The sequence below is a fragment of the Coregonus lavaretus genome (assembly GCF_964263955.1).
Source record: "Coregonus lavaretus genome assembly, chromosome: 3".
In the NCBI taxonomy this organism is placed as follows: domain Eukaryota; kingdom Metazoa; phylum Chordata; class Actinopteri; order Salmoniformes; family Salmonidae; genus Coregonus; species Coregonus lavaretus.
In genome coordinates, this window is record NC_139990.1 from 62917759 (window position 1) to 62934008 (window position 16250).

The 16250-nt window shown below is 48.8% G+C and overlaps 1 protein-coding gene across 1 annotated transcript; it reads right to left on the minus strand.

The window, feature by feature from the left end:
- Positions 1–17: 17 nt before the first annotated feature.
- LOC311119089 (tyrosine-protein phosphatase non-receptor type 23-like) lies at positions 18–16243 on the minus strand. The gene is made up of 21 exons (XM_084157707.1): positions 16172–16243; positions 10414–10490; positions 10250–10299; positions 9920–10051; positions 9747–9827; positions 9380–9511; positions 9245–9292; positions 9058–9114; positions 8847–8905; positions 8569–8648; positions 8304–8484; positions 8044–8189; positions 7625–7945; positions 7388–7542; positions 6605–6756; positions 3824–6347; positions 3337–3521; positions 3087–3191; positions 2806–2944; positions 2496–2612; positions 18–1393 (listed from the first exon to the last, which is right to left on the minus strand). The coding sequence occupies exons 3-21, from the start codon at positions 10283–10285 to the stop codon at positions 797–799; spliced, it is 5247 nt and encodes a 1748-aa protein (XP_084013833.1). The 5' UTR covers positions 10286–10299; positions 10414–10490; positions 16172–16243; the 3' UTR covers positions 18–796.
- Positions 16244–16250: the final 7 nt, after the last annotated feature.

The following is a 16250-nucleotide window of genomic DNA, read 5'->3' on the forward strand; positions in this document are numbered from 1 at the left end:
ACATCAATTCAAACATTCCATAAGCTGTGGGTGTGTATTTTAAATACAGTAGTCAAAACCATGACAACATAACATGGTAGTCTAATTTTATTCAAGATATATTTAGTGTTAATGAAACACAAGAAAAAAAATATTGTTAAGACGTGCTGATTCTGCTCTATGTATGCGGTTACCATAACGAGAGCGCCGCACTGCAGATTCAGATCCTCTGATAACAGCGCCTTCATCTGCAAGCCCCTCCCCCACCCTTTGGCCTCTGTCTGCATCACCTTAGTGCAATCATATCACAGTCACTACCATCATCACCTTAGTCCACATGAAGAGCCCAAGCCAACCCCGTGCCCAGAGCGACCAGCTGTAAGAGGGGACCATAGACACTGTGCTGCTAGGAGTGCATGCTGGGATTGTAGTGTTGCTGACCAGCTCTGAAGCAGGGAGTGAAGATCAGACCCATCTGGCACAGGTAGAAAGACAGAAAGAGAAGGAAAGAAAAGACAGACGAGTGCATAGTGATTTGGTCCCAGAAGCACAGCCAGGCCACCAGTGAGGGGAGGGGGAATGTAGGACCCCTGAAGTGTCCCTAAAGCGACAGAAAGGCCAAGGTCCAAACCAACCCCTAGCCCCTACCACTAGGCACTTCTAGTTGTGATTCTTGGAGTTTCCACGATACTAGTCATTTTGGTTCATTAACTAAGAATCAGAGAATCAAGAAGAGCTAGTACTAAAGGCTACAGGTCTGTTTGACACTAGGCTATGAAGTGAGAAAGAGAGAGGGGGCCTTATTGGCTCCTGTGTCTCAGCTCTTGTTGAGGCTCCAGAGGGGGTCTAGGCTGCTCAGGGGGTCTTCTCCCCCTTCCTCGCGGGGCCCCTGGTGGAGGCCCTGGCCCTCGGCCGGCTGCAGGAAGCTCTGCTTGGTGACACGGTGCTTCCCCTTGCCCCCACCACCCTCCATGGAGAAGGCCTCGGGAGTCAGAGAGGCCAGCAGCTCCAGGGAGTTCGGGGCCGGGCCAGAGGGAGGGGCTGGATCAGGGGTCACCTCTGGGACCGCGTGGTTATTGGCTGTGGGGGGAGAGGAAGGGGCGATGGCATCCACACCATTGAGTGGTGGGGACTGAACATTCTCTGGGGAGGAGAGTGGGGGCTCGCTGGGAGAGGGGTCCTGGGTGGGGGCGGCGGCTGGCTCTAGCTCTCCATCCAAGGGCAGGTCGGTGGGGGGGATGAAGGGTTGGTCCTCCAGACCAGAAGGGGCGCCAATGTTGAGGCCAGGGTCCATGGCTGGGTCAGTGGCACTGGGGGGCCGGATGCTGAGTTTGGCGATGGTGGCCTGAATGGAGCTGATGGTCATGTCACCTCCCAGAACTATGTCCTGTTGGGACTCCTGCCGAGAGTAAGGCTATAGGGAGAAGACAACCAGACAATATTTAGCCAAGAGTGAGCAGTACTGTAGTATAGATGGGTTGGTTGTTAAGCAACAAAACCGACACGTGCACAACTATGGGGCAAAACAGACAGGGTTGGCTTAGATTGTTGACAACATGTAAACTATATTCAGTCTCCAAAGTTAATTGAAAACATAAATAAATGTGCACAATAAGCACTTGTTGTCTCTCAAATACATTGTGATGGAAAATGTTATGTTTGTACTTTTCTAATAACCAATTCAACTGGGATCATGCAAGTGACTGATTGATCGTGCCTGGGAGGAATCCTCACGATCAGTATAAGCAATTTGGCAGTACGCCCAGAACATTGTTTTGAGAACTGAAAGGGATATCTCAGTTTCAAGGTCCCAGCTTTGGGAAAAGAAGCCTTGTGAGGTGTCAGTCAGTCACATACAGGAACTAACATTAATGAAGAATAATTAATAATGTAAATCATGCAAATATAGCTTGTCTGTGTAAACAGTATAGAAGGGAACTAACGGGACTGCCCCGGTAGAGCTCCTGACAGACGTGTACTCCTTGGTGCATTAAGTTTGTTGGAACCTCTCCAGCTTGCTGATAATAAAGAATGATTTATTTAATATTGACTTCAGGTGTCCCCATGGTGTTGAATTTCCACGACAACATCATTACAGATGTTGGTTAGCTAGCTAGCTAATTTTTTTGCCATATTAGCATTGACATGAAATCAGTCAAAACACCTCAAAACAAGACATGGTATCAATAACAAGATCAAACTAGCTGACACAAGTCACTTACGATTCCCCACAATGCAGCTTCTTGTCATTGTTGCTAGCTATGTGGCCATCCAGAATCACAACAACTCACAGACTTCTGCCCCATTGAAGCATGCGCATCGTTTTCGTGACGTTGTCAGCTAACCCATCTGTAGGGCCTCTCAATTTTAGTACTACCAAAATCTAAGCAAATATAATTGTATTTCGACAACATTTTCAATAGCATATTTGCGACCTCAATCACCACTACTCACTATCCATTCAAGTGTCTCAGACCATAAAGCCTGAATGCCAAAAGGATCCAAAACTGGCTCACCTTGGTGACAGCAGTGCTGGGTGTCTTGCTGCAGGGGGCGGTAGGGAGGTAGCCGTGTCTCTGGAGGACATGCTCAGCGTGTTTCAGCACCGCCTCGTAACAGAACTTCAGGTGCAGCTGTGGACAGACACCAGACAGAGGAGACACCTTGAAGAGCCATCACATCAACAAACAACACTGATTCAATGCACTGGGAAAGTGACAAGATGTGCTTTTACTAGAGAACTTGCCTTATGTGACGTCATGCTTACGAGACTGCACATTTAACCCCTTGTAAAGCATGAGCTTGTTAGGCGTGTGTGTTTCTCACCTTCTCCTGCAGCATGTTCTTCCTCTGCTGCCTCATCTTCTTGACCAGTAGAGGTAGGTCAGGGATGCTGTTCCCTGCCTCCAGCTCCTGTACCGCTGCATACAGCAGACAGAGGGCACCGGTACGCCCCACGCCAGAGCTGAGGTCATGGAGAGAGACAGGGTTAGTGGCAACTCACATGCATGTGTGTTGTAAGTACACACACACATCCACACACACACACTTGGTTTTGATTAATCATCATGTTTAGTGATAGTAGTAAAATAGCATGTGTGTGTTACCTGCAGTGCACAACAATGGGTGTGTGTAAGGGCCTCTGGTGCAGGTAGTATCCATGAACCTCCTGGATGAAGCAGATTAGATTGCTCTTGCTCTCAGGAAGACCCCTGGGAGGGAGAGGGAGAGAGAGAGAGAGAAAGAGAGAGGAAGCAGAAGAGAAATGGTATTCGTTAGCCAGATGTTCATTTCCATGCATACAGTGGTTACTCAGTTGTTCCTGTGTGTGTGTGTCCTGTGACTGTGTGGACTCACAGCTCAGGCCAGGAGGTGAACTGTAGGTGTATGACGGTGCGTTTGAGGCTCTGGTCATGGTACTGCAGGCCAATCATTCGCTCCACGTGGGTGGGTGTGGTCTTCTGAGTAGTCAAGGTGACTGTGATTGGTCCCTGAGCAAGCTGTTGGCCGCGTTCTGTCGGGAAGTAGCGCAACACCTTTCCCTACAGAAACACAATGAAGGGACAAATTTAATTAAAATGTAATTTAATTATAATGTGTCAATCAAAATATGGACTGATAACTTCAAATGGAATAATTAATTTGTGTTTTCACAGACGTTTCTGTCAATAGTCTGGAAGTAAATAAACCATTAACTCAAAGTTTTGCCTTATCCAATTCCTTACCTACTTCTTATTCCTTCTTGGGTAAAAAAACAACAGGTGGTACATCTACCATGGTGGTAAGCCTTTATGAGCGACCCCTAGAATGGCCCATTCCTTCTCCCCTGAGTGTGTGCTCATACCTTATCTAGCTCCTGCTCTGACACCAGCATGACCACCAGCGAAACCTTCTGCTCCCACACCATTAGCCAGAAGTCTGCGGCCGTACTCGACAGCGGAGCCTGCGTGGCGATGAGGCGCGGGCAGTAGGGCGACAGCTCCTCCACAAAGCTGCCGTTGATGTAGTCGTCCTTGCCCGAGCGCAGCAGCACGCGGTTACAGTCGTAGGGCATCACGTCCTGGTGGCGGTTCTTCATGGTGTAACAGCGGGCGATGGCAATGGACAGCTGCCTGGCGTCCCTCTCCTGCCCCTCCTGGAGCTCCTTCCAGCGGGCATCCAGCGGCGACAGACCACCTTCGTCCACCGACGGGCGCTCCAGAGACTCCACGGCCAACCGGAAGCGTTCGAGTTCGCCGCAGAGGCGGGCTACGCGTTCGGGGGCTTGGTACGGGTCGCCCTGGATCAGCCGGACGCCCTGGGAGCTCTTCTTGCGGCGCTCCCCGTCCTGAGGGTCAGCCTTGGTGGGTTGGAGGACGTTGGCGGGGGCCTTGGGGCCGCCGGGCTGGCTCTCTGGGCTGGAGGAGAGCAGGTCGTCTGTGATGGAGTTCTGGTGCGGGAAGAGGGAGGTGGAGGGGGATGAAGAGGAAGGGAGAGAAGGTGGACCGCCGGATGTGGGGGCCGGGGAGGGCCTCTGGGGGGCCAGGCCTAGGGAAGAGGGGCCTGGGGAGGGAGAAGGGGAAGGTGAGGACGAGGGAGGGATGACGTTAGGTGGGGGGGCCACTGGAGGAGCTCCAGCAGTTGGTGGAATCATGTGCTGGGGAGGGGGCCGAGGTTGGCCCATAGAGGTGGGCTGTGGTGGGGCTCCGGGAGAGCCGTTCACACCTGGAGGAGTAGGGTACATGGTGGGGGTCATGGGGGCTACAGGCTGGGGAGCCTGGGACTGTTGGGGGGCTGAATGAGGCATCATAGGAGGCTGGTAGCCCTGTGGTAACTGGGGCTGGTAGCCATGTTGGGGGGGCTGACCAGGGTGGGGCATCTGGGGCCCCTGAGGTGGGAGGGGGCCGCTGGGCAGGTAAGCCTGAGGGAGCTGGACATGATGGGGCTGGGAAGCAAGGGGCATCTGCTGGTGCAGGCCAGCAGGCATGGGCTGGTTGGTGGGAGGCAGGTAAGCCTGGGAAACTGGGGGCATCGGCTGGCTGTTAGGGGGCATTTGATGAGGGCCAGGGTGTATTTGTGGATGAGGGTGCATTTGCTGTGCGTTGGGATGCATTTGTTGTTGTTGGGGAGGTAGCATCTGCTGATGAGGGTGCGGGGGCATCTGTTGGTTGGCAGGGTGCATGTATGGTTGGGAGACAGGGGGCTGGGAGGTGGGGGGCATCTGTGGGTGAAGGCCCCTTGGGATCATGTGTGGGGGCTGTTGGGGCAAGTAGCCCTGCTGAGGGTGTTGAGGCTGATAGCCCTGTGGTAACTGGGGCTGGTAGCCATGCTGGTGTTGTGGCTGGGGCTGAACAGGATATGGCTGCTGATACTGGGGGGGCATGGGCGGCCGGGGCTGGTGCTGGTGCTGGTGCTGGGGGGGCATGTACTGTGGGTAACCCTGCTGGGCCTGGGGAGGGGGTCGGGGCCCAGGCATAGCTCTGGGGGCAGACTGGTAGCCAGGGGGCAGCTGCCCAGGAGGGTGTTGGTACTGCTGCTGTGGATGTTGGTGTGGAACCTGGCCGGGCGCTTGCATGGGCACCCCAGGCTGGGGCATGTACTGTGGGTACACACCCATCTGTGGGGGAACAGCGTAGCCTGCAGAGACAGTAGGTGGTACAGGATGGCGTGGGGCTGAGTTATAACTGGGGATGGGGGTCTGGATACTATCTACCGTTGTAGTGGAGGGACGGACAGGGGCACGGGCAGGCCCGACTCCCCCAGGTTGGGGGGCTTGTGGCTGGGGAGGGCCATAGACAGAAACAGGGGGTTGCTGGGGGGGTAGCTGAGTGAGGGGTCCGCGAGGGAAACCCTGGGCGGCGAGCGGGCCGGGGAACTGGGGTGGGCGAAGGTTTGGGGGGAACCGAGGGGCATAGAGCGGTGCCCCAGGTGCCCCTGGCCAAGGTAACGAAGCATTGCCACCCAGGTTGGCACCAGGGAGGAAAGCCTCAGGTCCGGGGCGAAGGGCAGAGGGCAGAGAGGGGTGATCGGGGGGTAGACTCCGGAGCTCGTCAGGCAGGTCTCCTCCCAGGCTCAGTATAGCAGCGTTGATCTGGGCCAGCTCGGCATCCTCCAGACTAGAACAGGCAGAGTCCACGTCTGAGCCCCCCTTGGACCCCAGGGACGGTTTGGCTGCCGTGGGTCGAGAAGGGGGTTTCTTCTGGGTCTCCCTGTCCAGCACGGCCTTCCTCTCCTCCTCCCTGCCCTGACACAGGTTCTTAGCTCTCTCCAGCAGGCGGGAGGACTTGGTCTCCAGGTCCTCGTAGAACTCCTTCCCCTCCTGGGACTTCTTCATCAGGTCCTCGTAAGCCTCGTAGGACGCCACCAGGGTCTGCACCGTGCCGTTCCACCTGGGAGTTGGAGCGAGAGAAAGGAAGGAGAAGAAGAGGAAGGGAAAGAGGAGAGAAATCTTATTCAGTAACAATGACATGAGGCTAGTGCTTATGTAGCTAATGTTTCCAGTGGACATTTGTCTGCTCCGATTTGTTTGTGTGTTCTGATTCTCTATATTGGCCCCTTCCCTATGGCCTTGGATTGGAACGGCGCCAAAGTCCTTTGCCCTATAGTACTGGTGTCCCACTAAAACCCTTCCCAAGCCCTTGCTCACTTGTGTTCCATCTCGGTAAGGCCCTTGCGGACCGAGGCGTATTGCACGTTGGCTTCCGTCAGCGCCTTGAGGATGTTCTCCTGGGCAGACAGGTTCTGGTCAATGTACACTTTCACCTGCTCATACTTCTTCAACTGCTCCTCAAACAACCTCTATAGGGAGGGAGAGAGGGAGGGAGAGAGGGCGGGAGAGAGAGAGAGAGTGGGGGAGAGGGAGGTGGGGAGAGAGAGAGGCAAATGTTACATATTGTGTCTAAGGCACTGCATCGCAGTGTTGCGACTACATCGCAGTTTGATCCCAGGCTGTGACCGGGAGTCCCATAGGGCGGCGCACAATTGGCCCAGAGTAGTCCGGGGGGGCTTTACTTGGCTCATCGCGCTCTAGTGACTCCAGGCTGTGTCACAACCGGCCGTGACCGGGAGTCCCATAGGGCGGTGCACAATTGGCCAAGCGTCGTCCGGGTTAGGGGAGGGTTTGGCCGGGGGGGCTTTACTTGGCTCATCGCGGGATTCCTTGTGGCGGGCCGGGTGCCTGCAGGCTGACTTTGGTCGTCAGTTGAACAGTGTTTCCACCGACACATTGGTGCAGCTGGCTTCCGGGTTAAGTGAGCGGGTGTTAAGAAGAGCGGCTTGGTGGGTCATGTTTTGGAGGATGCATGACTCGACCTTCGCTTCTCCCGAGCCCGTTGGGGAGTTGCAGCGATGAGACAAGATCGTAATCACGAAATTGGGGAGAAAAAAAGGGGTTTCAAAAAAATATATATAAACACACAATGTCATGTACCTTCATGTCAGTGCGCTCGGTAGTGACCAGGGAGGAAGTGATGTCATCCTGCTGGATGAGGTCACGCAGCTGTTTCTCCAGGGTGCTCCTCTGGTCCCTCATCTCTTGCACCTTCCCCAGGATCCTCTTCATACACTGCAGCCCTGCCACCTCCTCTGTAGGAACACACACACATTTAGAAACACACTCCAAATGACCACACAAACACATAACTCTTTTCCACTCTCCTATACCCACCCTCGTTGAGTTGGGGCCTAGGCAGGGCATCTCTCAGGGCATCCAGTGGTCCCCCCAGCAGCCTCAGGTTACTGATGTGCAGGTTCATGGCTCTGTGCAGCTCTGTGTTGGTGAAGCTGGCCTTCTCATGGGCCTCCATGTACTTCTCCAGGTCCCTGCGGATCTCAGCCAGGGTCTGGGCATGTGCCTGGGGATGCAGCTGCGCCGCAAGGCCTCCTCCTGCCGCCTCTTGCAGCGCCCGCACCCCGGCCTCGTCCTCCTCCAGCACGTCCCGGATCTCCCTCAGAGACGCCTCCACGTCCGTGAACACACCAGACAGGACTGAGGGAGAGTGACATAGGGATTAGTATCTAAAGGCTGTGTGCGTATGTGTGTGGGTATGTGTATGTGGGTGTGTGTGTCCCAAGCCAACCACTCACCCTGCATGGACTGAATGAGGCTCTTGACAGTGTCTGGTCTGACACTGAGCGCAGCACACTTCTCCATCAGTACAGGGGGGATGTGACTGTACATGTCCAGGTTATCTACCGAGTCTGGCTCCAGACCCAGAGAGTCCATAAACTGCCTGCAAAGCCAGAACTAGATCAGTAACCACACAAAGTCACTATATTAAACCGTAAAGACCGTAAAACCTAGACGTCTCAAATACACACACAGCCCCTCCGACTCTCCTACTCACTCTAGAGTCTCATTCCTGCTGTCTATCTTGGCCATGATGTCCCGTAGCAACTTGGCCTTCTCTTCACTGTAGAGAGAGGAGGCCTCGTGGGCAGCCATGGGCACCAGCTTGGAAAACAGGTCTGGTCCTGTGACACTGGGATCAGTTGGGTTCACGGGCAAGGCCTTCACCAGGGGGGCACCTAGAGAGGACATCCAAATATAGTATATGAAATGCAGGAGAGGTTAAGTGTGAGGATAGGTCGTAGGTCAGGGTTCAATGTTACCTTTGACTGAAGCAAGAGTCTCCAACGAGGGGACAGTCTCATGGTAGATGAAGTCATTGTCTTTCTTGGCAGAGTTGAACCTACAAGGGACAGAGGATAAGGAATAGCAGAAGAAAAGGAGAGGAAGGGTCAGAGAGAACCACTTAAGTGAGAGCTCCACTGTTTGAGTGAGAAAGTGTGGCAGAGTATGTGTGGCTATCTACATCTCAAAGGGTAAAGACTGTACTAACATAGCCACAATCATAAGTGAATATACAGTAGGGAATATAGCGGTTTACTTTCCCCCTATCACATCCATAGTGAACTTCAAGGCCTCCTGCACACTGTCCGGCTGACCCTGTTCAAACAGAGAGAACGAGAGAAGAGGGAATTGAGGTGAAGGAGCATAAAGACAGTTCCTTTGTTATTGTAAGCTTGATAACAGATACAAAAGAAACCATTTCAGAATGCCAAATGGAAAAGATTACACAGAGTCAACTGGAACTGTACCTTGGCCAACTTGATGGCTTCACTGAGTTTGTCTAAGGAGCTCTGCAGGTAAGCCAGCTGTAAAAAAAACAAAAAAACACACAGCTTTAGAAAAATAGGTGTATAAGGAGAGAGATTGGTATGCATGTAGAGGTATGGAGGCATCAGAGGAAGATACACGGGGGGGTTAGTGAAGAAGGTGACATACCCGCTCTCCATGTTTCTGTTGCTCCTCAGCCTGCTTCCCCATATGCAGCTGAAAAGAAATATAATGTTATTAAATAAAACAGTATTTGTAAACCAAATTCAGAACACATTTGCAATACACTCCCTCACAACTCACATGGGCGATGGAAGCAAAGTAGTAGATCTTCATCTGCACCAGTTTTTTCCAGTCCTTCTGGATCTTTCCCAGCATGGAGGCCGTGTCAGAGTTCTCCAGAGCCCTGCACGCCTCCTTATAGTAGTCCACCACCTACACCAGGCCAACAACAGAACAGTCACACACCTGGGTCGGACTCATTAGGGCACACAGTAGCAAAACATTTTGCGACAGAAAACGAAAATTCGCATTTTCCTATTGGATAAGTTCAGTTAGTCCCTCCCCGTTTGATGCCTATTGAGAACGACCCTGCTCTAGGACAACTGAGGTCTAGAAGGTGTTATCATGCACTACTACTATGTCTTGTGTTGAGAGGAGAGAGATTTACCTGAGCACTGATGCGGGCTACAAGGAAACTCTTCCTGTTGTCCAGCATGGACTTCTCCAGGAGACACTCCTGAGCCTGGCCCTGACGGAGACAAATAAACACGATGAAGTGTGTGTGTGTGTGAGAACACATGCATGTATGCACGTGTGTGTGTATGTGTGTCTGATAGTTACCAGCATGAGGTTGATGTTGAGGTTAAGGATCTGGTGACTCATGTCCACGCTGAAGTTGTGGCTGAAGTGGTCCCTCAGGTAGGAGAAGGCCCCCGCGGAGCACTGGAAGTGTGTACATGACACCTTCATCCCCTAGAGGGAGAGAGAGAGAGGAGGAAAGGGGTAAAAGAGGAAGGGAGACAGAAGGGAGTGAGGATGGAAGCGAGAGAAATAGACAAAGGGACATATTGAGTTTCAGAAAGAGGATGGCAATACAATGGATGTCAGTGTGAGATGTCATGGAGAGAGAGGTTAACGTGTTAAAGATAGACGACCATTGCTTCTGCTCACCTCTTCTGACACCCTGTTATCCATGGCTCCCAACATGGAGTGGAGAGCACCTACAGAGAAGACAATATTACGGCAATCAGGAAATAGCTGTTTGACGGATGGTTTTGCCCTCAGTGCTGATCAAAGGTCAGTTTTACATTTCACCACTCAATGGTTCAACTCACCCAGGTTGTAGAGGATGCAGGCTTGCTCATAGCTGATGTCATCATGAGTGACTGTTTTTCCAGAAAATATTTCTGTCCTGGTAAGAGAGAATGAAATTGGTGACACACTGTATTGGACACATGAGGGTGTGGTGTGAGTCTACGTGTATGTGCCTGTCTGTATTTGTATATACTATGGATCCCCATTAGTTCCTGCCAAGGCAGCAGTTACTCTTCCTGGGGTCCAGCAAAATTAAGGCAGTTATATACAATTTTAAAAACATTACAATACATTTCACAACAGATTTTTACAACACTAGAGAGACGGTCAAACAGATGCTGTTTTTATGAGTGAGTGATGTTTAAGTTCTTACTCAGCACTGTCAACACTTTGTATTCAACACTTTTATAAGCCATAAAATGCACGTTTTTCCTATACCAACTCAGCGCTACAACAAGCACTGCAGCAGTAATGAATGAGTAGGAAAGTGTATCTATAGGATTGCGTTGTTGAATTATTAGCGGTTTGGGTCTTTTTTAATATCGAGGAATATTTCACTTTCTCTGTTCATAGGAGTAACAACATGACATTGTGCATGAGGCAGAAATAATGCGGTGCGAGTTGAGTTTCGCCAGTTGGAAGATGGTGTCCCTTTTTGGTCAGTGAAGGAAAGGGAGAGCGTAGGGACGCTGAGACTGACCATCAGACGCAGGCACCATCAGCCCAGTAAAAAAAAAAAATCAGCTGTGCTTCACAAGTAATACAACTACGGATCTATTTCCGGTGTGATCATATAGCCTACTTCAAATGTTGAAATGTAATTTTTTTAAATAGCCCAAACAACAATGCATTGGCAGGGCAATTTAAGCAAAGCCAATATGCGGTGATAATGTATTGGGCCTATAGTTTACTGCAAAAACCTCATTGCTACAGTACTGTTTTTAATTGATTCATGTTGCATAGACGTACGTAAAAAAAAAAAAGTCATGTTTAAAAAGATCTGAGCGGTAGATAATAATAATAATAATAATAATAATAATAATAATAATAATATGCCATTTAGCAGACGCTTTTATCCAAAGCGACTTACAGTCATGCGTGCATACATTTTTTTTGTGTATGGGTGGTCCCGGGGATCGAACCCACTACCTTGGCGTTACAAGCGCCGTGCTCTACCAGCTGAGCTACAGATCTCAGCTTGCATTTTGACACAAATTGATCTTGACTCAGAAAAGGTTGGTGACCACTGTTCTAGAGTTTTCCCTGTTAACACTATCAACGTTTCCCTTTACTGTGGTAATTGTGATCGAATCAACACAATATTAGCCATTTTGGTGTAGGCAGAACGCATCGGAGTAGGATTCTATTGCATTGACACGCACTACTCAGCCCGTACTCTACACAGACCAGTGAGGTATAAACAATCAGAGCTGCAGTAAGTCTATATGCATATAGACCATTGCCATATATGTACAGTTGAAATCGGAAGTTTACATACACTTAGGTTGGAGTCATTAAAACTTGTTTTTCAACCACTCCACAAATGTCTTGTTAACAAACTATAGTTTTGGCAAGTCGGTTAGGACATCTACTTTGTGCATGACACAAGTAATTTTTCCAACAATTGTTTACAGACAGATTATTTCACTGTATCACAATTCCAGTGAGTCAGAAGTTTACATACACTAAGTTGACTGTGCCTTTAAACAGCTTGGAAAATTCCAGAAAAATATGTCATGGCTTTAGAAGCTTCTGATAGGCTAATTAACATCATTTGAGTAAATTGGAGGTGTACCTGTGCATGTATTTCAAGGCCTACCTTCAAACTCAGTGCCTCTTTGCTTGACATCATGAGAAAATAAAAATAAATCAGCCAAAACATTGTAGACCTCCACAAGTCTGGTTCATATTTGGGAGCAATTTCCAAACGCCTGAAGGTACCACGTTCATCTGTACAAACAATAGTACACAAGTATAAACACCATGGGACCACGCAGCCGTCATACCGCTCAGGAAGGAGACGGTTTCTGTCTCCTAGAGATGAACGTACTTTGGTGCGAAAAGTGCAAATCAATCCCAGAACAACAGCAAAGGACCTTGTGAAGATGCTGGAGGAAACAGGTACAAAAGTATCTATATCCACAGTAAAACGAGTCCTATATTGACATAACCTGAAAGGCTGCTCAGCAAGGAAGAAACCACTGCTCCAAAACCGCCATAAAAAAGCCAGACTATGGTTTGCAACTGCACATGGGGAAAAATATCATACTTTTTGGAGAAATGTCCTCGTCTGATGAAACAAAAATAGAACTGTTTGGCCATAATGACCATCGTTATGTTTGGAGGAAAAAGGGGGCTGCTTGCAAGCCGAAGAACACCATCCCAACCGTGAAGCACGGGCGTGGCAGCATCATGCTGTGGGGGTGCTTTGCTGCAGGAGGAACTTGTGCACTTCACAAAATAGATGGCATCATGAGGAAGAAAAATGATTTGGATATATTGAAGCAACATCTCAAGACATCAGTCAGGAAGTTAAAGCTTGGTCGCAAATGGGTCTTCCAAATGGACAATGACTCCAAGCATACTTCCAATGTTGTGGCAAAATGGCTTAAGGACAACAAAGTCAAGGTATTGGAGTGGCCATCACAAAGCCCTGACCTCAATCCTATAGAACATTTGTGGGCAGAACTGAAAAAGCGTGTGCGAGCAAGGAGGCCTACAAACCTGACTCAGTTACACCAGCTCTGTCAGGAGGAACGGGCCAAAATTCACCCAACTTATTGTGGGAAGCTTGTGGAAGGCTATCTGAAACGTTTGACCCAAGTTAAACAATTTAAAGGCAATGCTACCAAATACTAATTGAGTGTATGTAAACTTCTGACCCACTGGGAATGTGATGAAAGAAATAAAAACTGAAAGAAATAATTTGCTCTACTATTATTCTGACATTTCACATTCTTAAAATAAAGTGGTGATCCTAACTGACCTAAGACAGGGAATTTTTACTAGGATTAAATGTCAGGAATTGTGAAAAACTGAGTTTAAATGTATTTGGCTAAGGTGTATGTAAATTTCCGACTTCAACTGTATGTGCCATTTACTTTGAACTGAACTGTGTTTAAAGCATGAGCAGTCGTGAGTAGATGCGCTTAATTTGAGATCAAAGCAAGAGCTGCATGTAGCCACGTGTGCATATTTTCTTCATATCCTTTGCTAGTTAGTGAGTTATTAGCCCGTTTATAGATAATTTGTAGTCAGCAATAGGGGAGTGATTGCTGAAAAGCGAGTCAGGTAAAGAGCTTTTTTTTATGTCTTAAAGGGGCAGTGTTGTATTTTGAGACAGGCTTGAATAAGGTAAGTAGCCAATAGGTAGAGGGTAACATAGTTTGTCTGATTCTCTGTAATAATGGTATGGGAATAATAGTGCATTTTATTTTGTAAAGCGGTTTCTTTCATCTTACAACACAACAACATGTTCAGTCACCTACTTGTCTGAAGGACAAGTGGATAAACAGGTTAATATTAAGTCTCATGGAATGTAGGCCTACGTTGAACACCACACATTGGCTGCTAAGTTAGGCTGAATGATAGAACAGCTATTTCCATGTTAAAATGTTTTGGGATGCATTTTCTCCATTGTTTTGATGGTAGGCCACTCTGGTAGGCATACGTTATGATCAAATAGCCATAGTAGCCTACATGGCCACTGTTAAAACTGTAACTTAAACCTGGTATGGCCTCCCGAGTGGCGCAGTGGTCTAAGGCACTGCAGTGCTTGAGGCGTCACTACAGATCCGGGTTCGATCCCAGGCTGTGTTGCAGCCGGCCGCGACCGGGAGACCCGTGAGGCGACGCACAATTGGCCCAGCGTCGTCCAGGTTAGGGGAGGGTTTGGCCGGCCGGGATGTCCTTGTCCCTTCGCGCTCTAGCAACTCCTGTGGCGGGCCGGGCGCATGCACGCTAACACGGTCGCCAGTTGTACAGTGTTTCCTCCGACAAATTGGTGCGGCTGGCTTCTGGGTTAAGCGAGCAGTGTGTCAAGAAGCAGTGCGGCATGGCAGGGTTGTGTTTCGGAGGACGCATGGCTCTCGACCTTCACCTCTCCTGAGTCTGTACGGGAGTTGCAGCGATGGGACAAGACTAACTACCAACTGGATATAACGAAAAAGGGGTATAATAAATACTTAAAGCGGGTACAGCCTCAGTGTTCGCGTTTACTGTGAACACTGAGGCTGTACCTGCTTTAAGTGCTGGACGTTGCACAGAATATTCACAACGTTCAAGTTTGCGCTAAGCAGACCTGAAATTTGCTCAGTGCCTGAATTTTTTTTAGGGAACATTGCATAACACATTCGCTTTTCCAGCAGCAGATTATGATAGATAATGTCAAAAGATGCACTGAAGTCTAACAAAATATTTTTTACATTTACATTTTAGTCATTTAGCAGACACTCTTATCCAGAGCGACTTACATGAGCAATTAGGATTAAGTGCCTTGCTTAAGGGCACATCGACAGATTTTTCACCTAGTCGGCTCGGGGATTAGAACCAGCAACCTTTCGGTTACTGGCACAACGCTCTTACCCACTAAGCTACCTGCCGCCAAAAACAGATCCCACAATCTTTTCATTATCAATTTCTCTCAGCCAATTATCAGTAATTTGTGTGAGTGCCGTACATGTTGAATGCCCTTCCCTATAAGTGTGCTGAAAATCTGCTGTTAATTTGTTTACTGTGAAATTGCATTGTATCTGGTCAAACACTATTTTTTCCAAAAGTTTACTAAGGGTTGGTAACAGGCTGATTGGTCGGATGTTTGAGCCAGTAAAGGGTGCTTTGCTATTCTTGGGGAGCAGAATTACTTTTGCTTCCCTCCAGGCCTGAGGGCACACACTTTCCTGTAGGCTTAGATTGAAAAGATGTCAAATGGCAGTGGCAATATCGTCCGTTATCATCCTCAGTCATTTTCCATCCAAGTTGTCAGAACCAGGTGTCTTGTTGATAGACAACAATATTAGTGTCACCTCTTCCACACTCACTTCATAGAATTACAATGCTTCTCTTTCATAATTTGGTCACTTATGCATGGATATGTAGGTTCAGAATTTGTTGTTGACATGTTATGCCAAAGTTTGCTAATCTTGCCAATTAAAAAAGTATTAAAGTAGTTGGCAATATCAGTGGGTTTTGTGATGAATGAGCCATCTGATTCAATTAATGATGGAGCCAAATTTGCCTTATTGCCCAAAATGTCATTTAAGGTGCTCTAAAGCCTTTTACTATCATTCTTTATATCATTTATCTTTGTTTCATAGTGACTGTTTTTCCAGAAAATATTCATGTTCTGGTAAGAGAGAATGAAATTAGCACTGTATTGCGTACATGAGGGTGTGGTGTGTGTCTACGTGTATGGTAGGGAGAGCTTATGAAAGTGTGTGTTTGTGTGTGTGTGGATAGTCCAGATTGTCCATCTGTAGATGCTCTAGAGATATCTGTTGATAAGCAACTGCTTGCTAAGGTTACAGTTAGGGATGGTTTAGAATTAGGGTTAGGGTAAGAGTTAAGGTTAGGGTTAAGTTTAGGGTTAGGATAAGGGTTAATGGTAGGGTTAGTAGATAGGCTGTAGAGCATCTACAGATGGACTATCCAAACAAAGTTATTTCTGTCTTTCCGTAGCTGTCTGTGGTAGAGTTTATGAAAGCGAGTGTGTGTACGATAAGGATCTCATGGGTAAGTATGTAAATATAGGGGTCCTATGTGTACTTCCTTGTCTCATACCATGAGATGGGTACTGCTGCCTCCTGCCCAGGCCCCAGAGGCACACGGCTCTGGAGGTAGTGCAGCTGCCCAAAGTACT